We start from the raw sequence: 17,200 nt of genomic DNA on the forward strand, positions 1-17,200 counted from the left end.
TGATTGACTATGATTGACCTGTGCTGAAGCAGGTGGGGGCTGCATGTACATTCATTTTACTATTCTCTGATTTTATAACTCTATTTTCATATTTTAAAATGTGCATGTTTTGTTCTTTTTTGTGGCAGTGGGATGAAACTCTCAGGTCCTCATGTATGCTAAGCATGCACTCTTTATTAAGCTTCATTCATAGTTCCTGTTTTTTATATATTTTTCAAAGCCAGGCATGGTGACACATGCCTATAAACCAGCCACTCAGGAGGCTGAGACAGGAGGATCACAAGTTTGAGACCAGCCTCAACAACTTAATGAGGCTCTAAGCAGCATAGTGGGACCCTGTCTCCAAAAAAAAGTTTCCATAATTAAAAAAACACACACATTTCCACTTTGTTCTTAAGGCAGGTTAGTTTAATTTTATAGAAGAAATACTTTCAAACAATACAAATGACACAATCAGAGAGAATAGTAACAAAAAACAAAGAGATGAATACTGATTATAATTTATTCCCACAACAGAAAGTTACTTATTTTAGCAATTATCAATCAACCAAAGCCTGACAATGCAGTGATTAAATATTGAAAAACCAAATTCCCTTTTACACACAGTGCTATTTCTACAAACCCTAATGGCAGAATCCTAATCATTTCTGGACCAGAACTGCTCATAAAACAGCGGAGTTTTCCTTCTCAGGAGGCCCTATATATGCACCAATTTACACAGCAGATGAAAATAACCCTAAGCTGACAGCACTTCACATGTCTGACTTGCCACATTGTCTGGGCCTGGCAGTTGTAACTAGCTGGAAGGTAGCAAGCCACATCATGACTGAGAAACAAAGGGTGTTCCTTGTCCTCCTGACTGCTTGGACCGGTCTCCCACACAACTGTTCATCTCGCCTTCATTTGTCTCAATTTTCTTTCCTTGCTACAGTTCCTGCCAGATGCAAAAGCAGACACAACAGACAGGAAGGCAGGGAGAGGTGAAACAGAAGGGCGTCAGACACAAGTACTCCTTGGACTGACACCAAAGCTGAGGCTGCATTTGTTTCTTGTGGGCAAATTCTTTAAAAAAAAATTAAAATTAAACCTTGAGGGCAGGTGGGAAGCACTCACATGGAAATCTTTATCAACTGGGGAGTGACATTTAGTTGAAAACATTTGTCTGGGGGCTTTTTATATTGGCCCTGCTGGGTTTTCTCCACACTGGTACTATTACTTAATAGGGGGTTGGCAAAAAAAATTGTCTCAACCTACTGATCAGCTTGGAGAGAGCTTCCTGGGGCAGTTGCTCAAAAGTGGCATGTAATCCCTGTGTTCAGGGCACCGTCCCCACATGGAGGGTGCCATGCATGTGAGACATGAGCAATCTGCCCTGTGCAGACCCCAGTACCCAGAAGCAGATAGCACCTGGTTGGAGTTTAAAGTTTCAGCAGCATGAGGGCACAGAAAGAGGGCCTGCCCAGCAACGCTGTCTGCCAAATGGCAGTTTTCATAAGGATCAAGGCTTGCAGTCTCTACCTCTGTTGTGGGTTCGTACAAAAAGGAATTGGCAAAAAAACAAAAAAAAAAGCAAAAGCAAGACTAGAAGCAAGAATACATAGCAAGAGATGACAACAGTGAATAGCATAAAGTTTTCAGTTTTACCACCACTGACAAACTCCATTGTCTGTGATTGGTCACGTGTCAATGAAATGCTTTTACAAAATTCATTTTTAATAAATGTAAAGGGAAGTGCGTTATATAAGGGGGTAGGTTATAGATTGATAAGAAGAGAAACCTGATTACAAGGGATATTTTCAAGGGAGGGGAAGAAAAATCTAGGAAGAGAAATTCTGCTTTCTTTGACGTTTCCTGTGACCGAACTTGTATACTTATCTGAGGCCTCAGGAAGGAGAGTACATTTCACATATGATAAACATGTGCTAGGCAAACTACTTATATCTTTCAGCATTTAAAAGACTAATGGTATATTTTATTACATTAATTTTATTTTTCCTCATGAGCTAGTTGTAAGATCTCATGGGGAATATTGGGTAGACTCCAATATGGGGGCATTCTGATTTAACTCAAATACTCTCCTGTAAATGACTCATTGGGTAATTCTAATTACTCACATGTCCTTCTCTCCACAAAGAAGCACTTTCTAGGTTATTCCTATGCCATAACTGCTGCATCCACCTCAGCTTCACTGAAAACACACATTCTGAGGTACCTTTTACCTTCCTTCACAAAACAGCAGCAGGGCAGGAGCCACCCCACCCTCCTGCTTTAGAATCACATGAAGGGTGGGAAAGGCAGGGCTATACATGGTCTGACAAATGCAGGCAGTGTGGACGGCCACTATGGACAGGCAGGCTGAAACCTGGGATGCCGGAGGCTCTGTCACCGGCTTCAGACTTGTGGTAAGCACAGAAAGATGCATTAGACAACAACACAGCAATGAGAAGCGATCAGTGCACAGCACACAACGGACACTGAGCCCTGCGACGCATACATGGCTTGTGAATTACGACTGAACCACTGCAGCTGATATTTTAACATAACACAAAGAGAGTGAAAGTGTACAATATACATGGTAAATGCACCTATCAGAAACTGATACAAGTGACAGATTTAGCACATAGTGTTTGCGTTTCGGGTGTCAGAAACAAAACCGGCCCCAAGTTCCATTCTACTGTATGACAAATACTGAAGAACAAAATTTCAGTCTTAAAATACATCTTAAAGTCAGTATTTTCCTTCAAGGAAAAAAGTACTATAAATAAATTACAATACAGTGAATTTGCCTGAACTCACTTCGTTTCTGTCTTCCAGCCTTTAAGTCAAATAAAACAGTGTAAAAACTGTACACTCTTAACATGATAGTTGATCTTTTATAAAATAACCTGTCTTCAGAGATGTCAATTTCACAACAAGGAAAAACCAAGCCCTGTTGCCGTCACTATTATAAAATATATATGTATAGATATATGTTTTTTTTACAAAATGTGTATATTAATAGCTTTGCACAAATATTTTAAAGACAAATTTAGCTAATCTAAGAACTTCATGAAAATAAAACAGGCAGATAAATACTTCTGTGCACAATGCACTACATCAAACGTCGTCGGCTGGGAGAGGAGGTATGTTAATCCTTGGTCTTGTAAAAAATGCTATCTTCTCCCTGAGATCAGAAAGAATTACAGGTTAGAAGCTGTTCTGCAGACACTGAAAGGTGACTGAATTTGAATCCCCAGCAACAACGCTATTTGTATACAGTCTCTAAATTCTAATAAGTTACGAAGACCCATGAGATCAGGGGTTTACCTCCAGTGCCTAACAGTGCCTAGTATAGAGTAGGTATAAGAATATTTGTTTTATTAATAAATAAATGAATGAGTCAATGAGTCTAAATCAGAATTGAAGGAAGCAAGAAACATTTCAAGCTAGTTTATGCTGGGGATATGAATATCAAGGATATAAAAAATTAATACTAGGACTAGCTATTAGAGATGGGAATGCTGCTTTTAGTGTATTTCTGTTTTTTTTTTCAATACTTACTTTGTTTTTCATAATAACAAAGGTTTAATAGTAAAAAGAAAGTGTCAAGCATGGTTAGACACAGTGTTGTTTCTCCCATACCTGAAGGTCTGCACTTGGATGGGCTCTTTGTGGTTTTGCCCGCGCAACTGATAGATCTCTTTGGAGGCCTTCTTTAGCATCTTCTCAGCTGCTTGTTCTTGATGATGGTCAAGTTTGGTCTGTCGTGTCTGAAACAGAAATATTTAATGAGCAAGATGTTTTTATTGCCATTTTTAAGGAAGAATGAGTGAGTTCACACTCAGACCTGGAGCACAGAGGAACCAACCCCAGTCATGAAGATCCAGAGTCAAGAAAGGTCCACCTCCTCCACGTCCCTCAGAGAAATTTTTCACATGCATCACTAGGGATAGCTGGAGTCAGACCTGGGAGACCGGGGATGCAGAACATTCCTCCCATAAGTTGGGGAGTATCTCTGGGCTTTCCTTCCAGCTCCCACAGTCTCCAGAAGTATGCTGGTACCATGATAAATGTTACTCTCCGGACCCACAGAAGTAGAGAACTGGCCCCATAGATAAGTTCCTAGATCATTACAATTACTTCATTATCCAGATGCTTACTTCTGAACCCAAGTACAGTTGTTTCAAAGGGCTGTGACTGTGGACAGGTAGTAAGCAGGGAGCCTGCCAAGGCAGACCAACAACCTCTCACCTGCCTCTCTGCTTCCTTCAGCAGGCTACGGAACCGCTCATCTCGGAGCACCCAGTGCGGGAGGTCGGTCTGGCCTCGGAGCTGGGCATCTTCCAACCTCTGCCTCAGCTCCCGGAGAGCACAGATCTCCTCATTCAGCTGCCTCTGCCGTGTTCTAGATGCCTGGAGATCCAGCTCCAGGTCCAGGGAGGTGCGGGCCATGAGCTCAGCCAGGGAAGACCTACAGGACTGCAGGAGACCATAGCTATGATTGTGCACACCAGCCCAGCAAGTCTACATGTTTGCCCTTCTGGAAGATTCTTCCACAATTAATAGGAAACAGGTACAGCACAGGTATCTCTCTAAGTGCAGCCCAAATTTTAAAAACACAGACTTGGGCCAGGCATGGTGGTGCATGCCTATAACCTAGAAGCTCAGGAGGCTGAGGTAGGAGGATTGCAGGTTCAAAGCCAGTTTCAGTAACTTAGTGAAGTTGTTAGCAACCTACTGAGAATGTGTCTCAGAAAAATAAAAAATAAAAAGGGCTGAGGATGTGGCTCAGTGATTAAACACCCTTGGGTTCAATGCCTGGCAACAAAAATAAAACAAAAACAGAGACTTGGGGGGCAAGATTGTCTCTAGTACAATAATAAGCTTAGTAATAGAAAACTGTTTTCTTGAATGATGACCTATGTATTTGCAAAAGTATGGAGCAACAGACACTCATATATGGGGCTGGCAGGATCAAAAATGAGCACAGTTTCCAGAAGTCATTTGATATACATTTTCTTTGGTTCTGAGATATCATTTTTGCCATGCATCTAAAAGTTACAACTGCCAACATGGATAAGGGATCCAACTGATGTTTATGATGGGGGGAGAAAACCTAAATATACAATGGCAGGAAATGATTAAATAAATTTAGGTCAACATAAAATGTAGCCATTGAAAAAATGAAAACATATATTGACATGGAAAAAGCCTTAGGACCATGGTATAAGAGAAAAAAGAACACATTACAAACCACATCAGTGCTTTACATTTAAAAAACTTCATACACACCCATGCCCATGTGTATGTGTGGACACACTTGTGGGCATGTGTGTGCACACACACGCCAGCTGTCAAAAACTTTCCTCCCCATACAAGCCTCAAGTAAGCAAATATGCTATGTTCAACAAACCCCTAAGAGAAAAAAGACTTGTTCATGAAGTTGAGGGCAGTAATTCCCACCCAAGCGGAAACAGACCTGGGATGGCAGTTACTGATTTATTATTAATTCACTACATCTAAGAATATAAAGATCACAAATTATACAAAATAGTGTCTTAAGAAATACTGGTAACATTATGACATTATATATGTTTTTCAAAGATTTTTTGTCAAGAAAAAACACAGTCTTAAATATTACCTGAAATATTACCTTTTGAATGCTATAAAAATAACTCCCAGGGCAAGAACAGATGCCATTTTAGTTTACACAACACACACCTGTTTATAGCGAAGGGTTCGTCTTTCCAAAGTATTTCGCACAAAGGGGGACTTCCTGGGCAGTGTTGAACTGTCACTGTCACTACGATAAAGCTGTATCAAAAAAAAAATGATGTTCAGGAACTTTATCAGAAATTTACTATTCATTCTGTGTGTATTCTGAATGGTATTATTTCATTTCTCTTTAGAGGCACATAAATACACTTTGGACTTCTGGTGCTCTTATCGGTCTTTGGATTTCAGTTAAAACAAAACCTACAGAAAAGTTTCAAGGGAAAATGAAAGACAAAACCAAAGCAGACAAAGCCACCACCCTGGTCCCATTTTAAGTCTATCAACTGAACCATGTGGAGTTTCCACACTGATTGAGTCAATAACATTTTTTCCCTATTGATTCCAACTACAAGTTGATATTAGGAATGAAGCTCACAAAAGCCAGCATTGTCCTGAGCACCTTTTACTGTTTATCAATCATCTTCATTTGCTGCATTTCTGGTTTGGGCAGAGAAAGTTGGGAGAATGGCTGTTGAAACAAGAGACTCATTGCTGCAGTGGAACAAGCCAACACCACCAACTCCTGCTATGCCAGTCGAGGGGAAAGTCTGGTTTTAAAGAGGAAAAATAAAGGATGCCTTCTTCTATGGGACACACCATAACACTGTGGATTTCATGTGGTGTCAGGGTCTTACCACAGAAACAACGTGTGTCTGAGTGAAAGCTCAAGTCTTTGCCTTCACAGCTTATTTTCTATGCCAGTTAACCTGAAATACTCAGGAAATGCAGTAGCACATCAGTGAACCTGCCCCACCAAGATACCAACATACATAAAAATGAGGCCTCTGACAACATCGCCAGTAAATGCCAGCTTTTGTGTAGAATGTAGAGCACTGTACAAGGACTGCCAGTCTTCCTCCAGGTGAACAAAACTTTGCTGCATTATTACCCTATCCTCCTCAAGAAGCAGCCCTGAGTCTACCCCTAGGTCATTCAGCAAGAGTCCAAAATAAGGTAGAGACATGAGAACAGTCTTCAATCAAGTGCAGCCAACTATATGAGTAAGCATCATGACCATTTATCTATAAAAAAACAAACAAAAAAACCCCAAATAACCTCTTTTTCTGTCCAGGTCTGTGCTATCATTGTCACATCATCACTGCCTACCAACCTCCATCTCACTGTCCTGTCTTCAATGACCACCCAGGATTGGGTCTCCTCTCCACCCACCTGAGAGTTCAAAGTCCTATGCACCCATTATAGCCATCTAGGAGTTTCCAAAAGTTCTGATGCCAAGCCTCACCTATGACCAATGACAAATCTCTGGGGGTGAGACCTGGACATCAGTATGTGATGAAGCCTTCCAATGTGATTTTATTGCAAGGTGCAGCCAAGGTTGAGAACCACTGAGGATCCCCATTTTCCCTCATGGGATATGAATTTACATATAGTTGAGTCAGAACCCACTGCCTTAGCATTCAGGCTCTTCCAGGTTATCACTACCCAGTGGTACAGCTACACTTCAGGACTTGTAACCATGCAGAGGGACCTGGTCTTCCAGATCACAACTAAAGACAGTTCCTGTTTTTACTTGCTATTCCTTAAACTAATGTAGAAATGATTCACATCGCCTCCTGACCACTTGTTGGCATAAGTATAACATTAAAAAAACCAGGGGAAAATGTATCCCAATCCTGAAGGGATCCAGAATTAGACAGGCACCAGGCAAGAGTGGGGAGGCAACAGCAGAACTCAGATTTCATCTGTCAACACGTAGGGTATTCATTGATTCACTGGTAGAATTTGGGAAGATACATAGCTCTTTTGGCATAAATAGTAAAAATGAAAACATGACAAAGAGAAAAAATAAGGGAATATCCAGAGAGGTGACAAAGGAATTATGACTCACCCTGCAAACATACTGGCTTCGTGCTCCAGGTGAAAAGGTCTGAGAACGTACAATCGTGCTACTACGAACAAAAGGTGTCCCACGGGTGCGGCGGCTGGGCCGCTCCTTCAGGATGCTCACTGCTTCTTCTGGGAAGAGATCTTCTGTGTTGGTTTCCTTGTCCACCTGGGCAGCAGTTGATTTATTACTATGACTTCTTCCATAACACAAGCAATAAACAGTGCAAACAACCATCTCTCTAACCTCATCCTCAAATATAACTGGCATTTCATACCTCATGTGTCCAAAGTGAATAGCTGGGATTCTCTACACACTAGGGGGAGCCTTTTACAAAGATCTCTACTTTCTATTTGTTCATGGAAAAGACATCTTAGTGCCATCCTGGGCCCTGTTCTCTTTCATATATCCCATGAGTGGTCCAAGAGAAAATCCTCTTGATTTTGTGTCCAAGATAAGTAGATTTTGACCACTTGTCACCAACCCTTCATCAGATTCACCATCTAGTACCCAGATTCTATCCACATAAGGGAATATTATTCAGCCATATAAGGAACAAAGTTCTGACATACAATATAATACAGATCAATTGCAAAAACATTATGTTGAGGGCTGGGGATGTGGCTCAAGTGGTAGTGCGCTCGCCTGGCATGCGTGAGGCCCGGGTTCGATCCTTAGCACCACATACAAACAAAGATGTTGTGTCGCCAACAACTAAAAAATAAATATTAAAAAATTCTCTCTCTTTCTCTTTAAAAAAAACATTATGTTGAGCAAAAGAAGCTAGACACAAAAGTCATGTATTATACTATTGCATTTATATGAATATGCAGAATGGACAAACCCACAGAGCTAGAAAGCAGATTGGGGTGATTCCCTGGGGCCAGAGATTCTGCTTTCAATTCTTTTGGATAAATACCCAGAAATGAGATTGTTGGACCACACAGTAGTCCTATTTTTAACATTTTGAGAAACTGTCATGCTGTTTTACACAGCAGTCACACTATTTTGTGATTCTGACCTTTCTCAAATGTAAATGCAAATTTGCATTTTTAAATGTAAAGTTTTCCTAAAATTACAAATGTTTCCATAAATATAAACCCCTCTTCCCTACCATCTGATTCTTTAGTGGACATTTTGATTACCTAACATAGAACATAATTGTATTTCACAGATTTATCCTTTCAACTGTCTGATTCCCTGTTAATGGTGGCCCATTTCTTATTTTTTTCCCCTTTCCTTATTGTATCTATGATGCCTAGAAACTACATATGCCAACACAGAAAGAGAGAATGGAAATGTGGGAATGGACTAACAGTTGGGGAATCTAGGTGATGGGTATATGGATATCTATTGCATTAATCCAGCAAACTTTGAGTAGATTTGAAGATTTTTGAAAATAAAATTTGGGGAAGGGGGAAACACCAAACTAGCCTCCCACAGCCACTCACCCTGATTTAGACTACTGCTTTTCAAGGTTGTAAAAAGTAGAACAACAGCAATTACTGGCAGCCTAGTCTAAAATTACTCCAAACCTGCTGTACAGGCTGCAGCTTGGGCAGCTGCCCAAGGGGTAAATTTTACCTTGTGTTTCAGGACAAGGGCAGGGGCCGTGGTGATAAATGGTTTTTGTGTGTGTGTACTGAACAGTCTGGGTAATAAAATTTCAACAGGGCACTGATACAATGTCAACCAAACATAGTTGACCAGATGGGGTAAAAGGATGCTTTGCTGTTCTTCATGTTTCAAAGAGTAAGTAGCAAGAGGTGCTCAAACCCTTTGAGGCCCAGGAAACTGCTTGACACATTTGTCCCTGAAGACAGGAATGGATCACCACAAAATAGCACACAAAGGAGTAAAAACCTACATTTTTAGTTGTAGCTATCCTTTCCTTGAAATATAAAATTGACAAATATTTCTGAAGTACCTGCTTCACCACATTAAGCCCTTTACAAATCTTAGACCAGATGATTTTTTTCTTCAGCTCTCAGGAAAACACAGTATTAGCTTAGCTATGACCCCCAAACTCAACAGCACTGTGCATTGTATACCATGGCTTCCCCACATTCCATGATGTCCATGTGGCTGGTGCTTGTTGGTAATCATGTCCTTCCACACCTGCATGTGCCCATCATCTCTGGTTTCCTTTAGTGCCTCTCCTCTGCCCATCCCCTCACACTTCCCTTGATGGATTTAGGGGTACATAGCCTCTCTTTCTGGACAGCACCTGATATTATACATTGAAATATCAAGGGGCTCTGTAAAGTCCCTTGACATTTTCTACTTACCTTAAGAGGTGGGGGCTGAAGCTTCTCAGAGCTGTAAGGATCTGCCTGGCCAGTAAATGTGTGTCCATGGATGGAGTTGACACTGACACAACAGGGATCTGGGTATGGGGGGCTGGTCTGGGTACAGTTGCTACAGCCACTGTCAACCGAGTCAGCTTGCCAACTCCTAAAGGTAGACAAAATCCCACAAATATTCATCAGAAGGGATTGCTTTCATTGCTGCTTTTGGAGCACAGTAGTAGAGAAACCCAATGAAACCCATTTCTATTCACTAACTGAAAACAGTTGCTACCCTCATATAATAAAGAGGCATTTCTGCTTTCTAGGAAAGAAAACACTTCAAAGCTTTTGAACAGCATGGGTCTTTCTTATTAACCACTGCAGCCACTGGAAATGCCAGAAACCCCTACCCCAGAGCCCCTCCTGTCTTTCTGACCATCCCTGAACATAATATACTCCCCCTCTGCTATGCACTATCCTTCCAAAAATAAATTCCTCTTGAACTAAATTTAGGGAAGCCATGGGAAAAATAGGGAACCTTTGGAAAGATGAAAAATGGCATGGAAAAATTGCCTCCAGAGAGGGTCAAGCAAACCACTTCACTAGAGGTGCTTGCTCATAGGAATTATTTGTCCATTACATGCAGGCCTTTACAGAGTCAAGGACATTACTAATGTTCTGCCTTTAGTAACATGTAAAGGGACACTGCAAAATTCCATTTATGGAAAATGTCCAGAACAGGCAAGTGCATAGAGGTGGAGAGTAAATTTGTGCTTGTCTGGAGTTAGAGGAGAGGAAGAAGGGGTGGGGCTTTTTTGGCAAGATGAAAATGCCCTACAGCGGACTATGGTAATAGTGGCACACTGTTACTATACTGAAAACCACTGAATTTTACACTTTAAATGGGTGAATTGTGTGGCAAATAGATTAGATCCCAACGAGGAGGTTGAAAAGCAAAAACAGCAACAAAGGGACTTTAAAGGAACCTTGTTGTATTCAGACCTGGTGGAGGGGAGTCCACAATCCCACCTTTCAAGTGACATTCCAGTGGGGAAGGGGAAGGCTTAAATCCTGCACAGAGAATTGGGACAGAGAGCTCAGGGAACTGGCCTTCTTCAGATCAGTATCAAACGTCTCATCAGATTCCCAGCTCTTGAGCAAGAGAACCAGAGAATCACCCAGCAGAAATGAGAAAAGCATCTTGCACTCCAAGACAGCTCCAACCAAGAGAGCCACAGCTGAACAACACCCATTGGTTTTGCCCTAGGAAAATATGCCTCATCTTCCTGAAGATGTGTAAAGCACTCTCATCCCCTGGCTGGGGTGGAGTCTGGAGGACTGCACGAACGCCCTTAGGAGCTAGGCACTTGCCTCTCAGATATGGCCTCGGCCTGCTCTTCCTTCCTCTCCATCTCCAGGATCTCCTCCTCAGTGTACTCCAGCTTCACCCGTTCCTCGGCCAGCTCTCTCTCCACGGCTTGCAGCTGCGCTGTGGTTCGAGCCAGCAACACTGTCACTGCATCCTGCAGGAGAAAAAGACATTTCTGAGAACAAGCCTAGTCACAAACTTACAGCAGCAAAGCAGACAGCGGGCACCATGGTTCACCATAAGCAATCCAATCACCCTTGGACTGTGGGCCTTGATGGCTCTGCAATGGGAGAACCCACCCACTGTTCACAGCAAGATACTCATTGGCCTTTTCAAACAGTCAGATTTAAAGATAACCAACAAACCTCTGGTGATCATAAACACATTAGCATTAAAAAAGCATGACTGTGAAAAGGCTATAGATATGGACATATTCCATTTTTATACCTTCCTCTGAAATGCTACTTCATTGTCCCCACATTCTGACTTTAAATCCACATAGAATCTTCTTAGAAATGATTTCCCCAAGCAAAGACAGTCTCAAAGTCATAAAAGCAGCCATGAAAGGTCAGCTCCTTAAACCAGGGCCACATACCGTCTTTCCCAAGCTGGCATGCCCAGGGTCCCGTGAGACACTCTCCCCAGCACGCCCATTCTCCCTCCACCTCGGTGGCTCTGAGCTGGCGAAGACCTGCACAGGGTACCAGCGCAGCTGCATGTCGCCTGAACTGTCACATTCAGCTAAATTAATCTGAGCAATGCCCTGCATAGGTGTTAAAAAGAAAAGCCAGAACAAGAACTGAATAATTTTACCTTAGCAACTAAAGTCCTTTAAAATATCAAGTTCACCCTTCAATCATAAGATAAAATATTTCTTTTTAGTAGAAGCATGACAGTACAATGAAAGTGGTCCCAGAGGATCCTAACAAGTGTGATTCCCCTGTTTGCATATTCAGCACAATCAGAAAGTGCTAGAACAGTGGCAAAGTAGCAATATGGAGGGCTGGGCCAGACCCAGAGCTTGGCTACTTGATGGACCACTGATTCCCTCAAAATTTTTGAAATAAGAAAGGCCTGTTAAACTCTACACTCCCTAATTCTACCACTCAGGACACAGGAGCCAGGGGAAAGATTTCAACACTGGAAATAACCCATCCTGGCTTCCAAGTCCTGGCCTGGACACTGCACGGCTGGCTTCTCAGGATTATTTGTTGCCTCTCTTGAGGTCTAGTCCTAGGGTTGTCAGATAAAATACAGGGAATTCAGGCATATTTGAATTTCAAGTAAGCTGTATATTTTTTTACTACAAGAAAGTATCAAATATTGCATGAGTATATACTTACACTAATAATATATACTTATTATTAATTATTAATATACTAATAATATATACTTATACTAAAATATACTAAATGCATCCATAATTTATTTGAAATTCAAATTTAACAGATCATCCTATATTTTATTTGTCATATCAGTCAACCCTACTTTGTTTCTTAATTGACAACGGGGATAATATGGAAGCCATTGCATGGGGGTTTTCCATATTGAGATAATACATTTAAAGTAAAAATCACTGGTCAAGATCATTGGTTAGCTCATCCCTTTCTGTACTCTCAGCTACAAAAACTACTTGACATTAGGATCATTTCTAAGCTACCCACATAAGTGGGAAGGGAAAGAGAATGGAAGAGAAGAAAGAAGGGAGAGAAGAAAGGAAGAAGAGGGGGGAAGGAAGGCAACAGAAATGAACAAAAGAAAAGAGAGAAAGGCAGAAAGACAAAAATTAAGAAAAAAGAATTTTAAAAGAAAAAAATGGAAGGAAGGAAAGAAGACTTAAACACAAATGAGGGAGAAGAGGGAGGGAAGGATGGAGCAGTGAGCCAGCACGAGCCACGGCACCATACCAGCAGTTCTTCCTGCAGCTGTGGATTCACTGAACACACATATAATTGAAGTGACTTCAACGTCAACATGCTGGAATGCACAGGGATTCTGAACACTTCATTAAACACCAGTGGGGCTTGGAATTCCAGAGCCTTCGAGCAGTAAGTGTTGGGGGTGCCAGAGTCGAGCGGGGGCAAGTAGACGCGGACGTGGCTGGAAGCAGACAGGAGGAAAGCATTGGCAGGCAGTGCTTATTGACGTGATGCAAGTGTGTACCCTCATGAGTGGCCCTCTTTTGGTACCCATGGGGAAACTTCAGAGTCCTTTGGAAAAAGTTCCTTTGTAAACTAAGAGTAAGCCCAAAGAACTGGATGTGCCCCAGGAGATCACTTGCCAAAGGAAAACTTTGAGGTCAGTCCTAAATACCCCAGGTCTTCCATAGTACTGATGGTCATCGTGTTTTGGCAAGAACTCCTTGGCTGTCTCCTCACAGCACTGACTGTCAACTTGTCAGCCTATAACACATGGGGGCACTGACATTTTCCCTGCCCTTTCCATTCCCAGCCTAGAACTTGGCACATGGGGGATTCTCAAACATTTATCACCACTGCAACATATATCATTAGGGTAAGCTGAATCACAGGTGGAGCCTCAGCCACTTACACCAGGGTGCTTCCAAGGAATTTAGAAGACTAGTTACATAGAAGACTCAAGGAAGGAGGGTTCCAAGCTTGGTCTTGAATGGCAAGTGACCACTCCATTGAGTACCTGCCTAGGGCCATGGAGTGCAGAGAGGTAGAAATTCCACTATCAAGGCCAAGGTTACTAGGTGACTCCCAAGTGGTCCCGATTCACTTTTCCTGTTCTCTTCAGCCAAGGTCTCCCTAATCCTAGTCAGAGGCCTCTTAACACACATGATAGGTACTTCCTTGGTGTCAACACTGCACATAACTTCATCTGCCTCAAATAATTAACTAGGCTCCTTTTAAAACGTATAGTTCTTTATAGTTCAGATAGATATTCCCTAGTGATTTACTGTAAATTCCTTCCCCAGACTGCCAAGTAAACCAGGTTGGTACACCACGTTGTATGGAGGAGGGCCCCTGAGAGGCCATCACTAGCTGTACATGGCCCCTAAATCTCCAAGCTGGAAGCTTACATTTTATAGTCTTCCTTCATTACCAGCCCAGCAAAGTTCCTCAGCTGGAGCACGTGCACAAGAAGACATTCGCTGGCACTGTCATGCCTAGAAAACAAAGCCAGAGTTTGTGGACCACAAATTCCCCACAGCGGAAAAGTCCCTCTGACTGGACTGCAGCAGTGGCCATCAACTGAAGGGGATTTTTGCCCCACCTTATCCCCAGGGGATATCTGCAATGTTTGGAGACATTTTTTATTGTCACAACTAGAGAGAAAGTGAGTATCATGGCATCCAGTGGATGGAGGCCAGGCATACTACTGAACACCCTACAGTGCACAAGATAACCCCCCAGAGTAAAGAATGATCTGCTTCCAAATGTCAACAGTGTCAACTCCAAAAAACCTGGACAAAATAACAAGAGCAAGCAAAAGAAAACACCAGGGATCTGAACTTCTTGTCCTGCTAGTGTGAACAGTACAGTTACTGCCTCAATTGAAACTGTAACTGGAAACTAAAAAGTATTGTGTTGCAAACCACCTGGTGACTTCTCTGGGAAGAGGAAAGGACCCCATTATCTGTATCTGCACCACAGTTAACATATTCAACTCCTGGCAGTAATGTGCAAAAATATCCCCAAGAGGCGAACTTAACCAGGGGCTTTCAGTACCCCATTATGGCTCCCACACCCCTTAGCTCCATGAGGTGACAGTCCTTAGCTGTGAATATCTGTGCTGAAAGACAGCAATGGCACCCCTTTTCCCTGTTGCTTTGTTATGGTTTGGATGTGAGGTGTCCCCCAAAAGCTCACGTGTGAGACAATGCAAGAAGGTTCAGAGGAGAAACGATAGGGTTGTGAGAGTCTTAACTCAATCAGTGAATTAATCCCCTGATAGAAATTAACTGTGGTAACTGAAGTGGTAGGGTGTGGAGGAAGGAGGTGGGAAGTAGGGTGTAGCTTTGGGTACACATTTGTATCTGGCCAGTGGAGTCTCTCTGCTTCCTGATGATGTAAGCTGCTTTCCTCTGCCACACACTCCTGCCATGATGTTCAGTCTTGAGGAATGGAGTCAACCTTCTAGGACTAAGACCTCTGAAACTGCAAGTCCTGAAATAAACTTTTTTCCTCTGTAATTGTGCTGGTCAGGTCCTTTAGTCACAGCAGTGAAAAAGCTGACTAAAAACACACTCCTTCCTGCCACCTCTGTCACCTCACCTAAGACTGGCTGAAGTAGGACTGTGTGTATCAAGGATTGGGAAACAGCACCATGGTGGGCCCCACCCTACAAGGCATTTTTAAGAGTAACAGGGAAGGCAGCTTCTGTACTCACAGAAATCCCACGTGGATCTGGGGGTCGTCATTACCACATGTGTCTCCAAAAGCAGTCTCTTCAGCATCTTCATTCCTGAACACAAGGGGAAATTCGCCCAGCTTTATTACAAAGGGAACTGATCACTACAGGTTGTATAGAAACTCTCTCATGCTGAGGGTGCCTCTTACTGAGAAGAGCTTTATCAAATTGTGACATAAATAAAGAGGCTCATTAAGCGTATGAAAGGGCATGGATCCTGAGGATCCATGGGGTCTCTCATGGGTACCTGCCTACCAACTGCTGTTACTTATTTATGTTGTATTTGTTTTGGAAAATAACTTTGCATACCTTTCAAAACTCCATATAATATTCAAGGCAGCATTCAAAAATATAAGTTTGAAATAACTGAAATGTCTTATACTTGAAATTTATGAATATACAAAGAAAACATAAAATCAAAAATAGTCAATCAAAATAAATCACATTAGGGGCTGGGGTTGTGGCTCAGCAGTAGAGCACTCGCCTAGCACATGTGAGGCGCTGGGTTCAATCCTCAGCACCACATAAAAATAAATAAATAAAATAAAGGTACTGTGTCCAACTACAACTAAAAATATTTTTTTAAAAAAAATTAGTCTAAAAAGTCATTTTTTTTCATTGCAAGGGGATTCTTATAGCTAAGGAAATAAGAAGGAAATTCACTTCTAGGGATTATCCTTTCCAGAAAAGCAGGTCTCTCTTATGTGTGTATTGATTCTCCTTTTTCAGCTCTATTGGGTTTAAACCTTAAGTTCACTGGGACCAGGGAGAAAGAAGTCATCCTAGAACACCAGAATGAGAGCCAACCTCCAAATGCCACAGAAGCCAGAGGAGTTATTTTTGCAGGTTTCTAAGGCCCAACCTCCTGAAGTTGAAAAAAGTTAGAAAAATATTCAACTTCTACATAACAGTTTCAATATATGACAGCTTCAGTATGGATCCTTTTCATGTGTAACAGTAACTATGGTAAGTCAGTTTGGGAAAAAGGAAATAAGATAAGCTCCTAACCTTTTGGTTAGAGGTTCAAATACCCCGCTATCACTGGCTAGTGAGTAATCCGACAGGCATGCGGAGACACGGCGCGCTCTCCTCTCCAATCTCTTGGCACTGTCTTCCCTCAGAGTCACTGCTGCAAACAAGAGACACACCTGGGTCAGGAGATGACATCAAAGGAGGCCAGGGCCTCTATAGAGAATTGCTAAGTTACTAAGTGTTCCTGAGACACACCATAATATGCACATGCATAGAAATACACTACACACAATTGTTTGTAAGATTGAAAAACTAAAGAATCAGAATTCTGGCTACTTCTTTGAAAGTTTTTAAATTGTCTACAAAGATACTTGGATTCATAAATCTCTTTTCACCCCTTAATGAACACAGAGAACTTAAGAGGATGTGGGGAAGACCCTTCAATCTGCATGTTTAGACCTCAGAACCAAAAGAAAAGAACAGCACTGTGCTCTCCAAGGGTGGCATTTCTCATTTTCTCATTCCTTCTTCATGCTGTTTGGTATTTTATATAACAAATACACACACACACACACACACACACACACACACACA

The 17,200-nt window shown here is 42.0% G+C and overlaps 1 protein-coding gene across 1 annotated transcript in view; it reads right to left on the reverse strand.

Moving 5' to 3' along the window:
- Nucleotides 1-403: 403 nt before the first annotated feature.
- Nucleotides 404-17,200, reverse strand: part of Wwc3 (WWC family member 3) — a 110,599-nt gene continuing 93,802 nt past the window's right edge. The window contains exons 12-23 of the mRNA XM_026395169.2: nucleotides 16,643-16,763; nucleotides 15,614-15,688; nucleotides 14,304-14,390; nucleotides 13,165-13,357; nucleotides 11,853-12,020; nucleotides 11,260-11,411; nucleotides 9,889-10,054; nucleotides 7,604-7,768; nucleotides 5,701-5,793; nucleotides 4,231-4,458; nucleotides 3,622-3,749; nucleotides 404-3,163 (exon numbers count right to left, since the gene is read on the reverse strand). Coding sequence (XP_026250954.2) covers nucleotides 3,097-3,163; nucleotides 3,622-3,749; nucleotides 4,231-4,458; nucleotides 5,701-5,793; nucleotides 7,604-7,768; nucleotides 9,889-10,054; nucleotides 11,260-11,411; nucleotides 11,853-12,020; nucleotides 13,165-13,357; nucleotides 14,304-14,390; nucleotides 15,614-15,688; nucleotides 16,643-16,763 — 1,643 coding nt within the window. The 3' untranslated portion in view covers nucleotides 404-3,096. The remainder of the gene's footprint in view (nucleotides 3,164-3,621; nucleotides 3,750-4,230; nucleotides 4,459-5,700; nucleotides 5,794-7,603; nucleotides 7,769-9,888; nucleotides 10,055-11,259; nucleotides 11,412-11,852; nucleotides 12,021-13,164; nucleotides 13,358-14,303; nucleotides 14,391-15,613; nucleotides 15,689-16,642; nucleotides 16,764-17,200) is intronic.

Source organism: Urocitellus parryii, chromosome X, assembly GCF_045843805.1.
Source record: "Urocitellus parryii isolate mUroPar1 chromosome X, mUroPar1.hap1, whole genome shotgun sequence".
NCBI classification, from domain to species: Eukaryota; Metazoa; Chordata; class Mammalia; order Rodentia; family Sciuridae; genus Urocitellus; species Urocitellus parryii.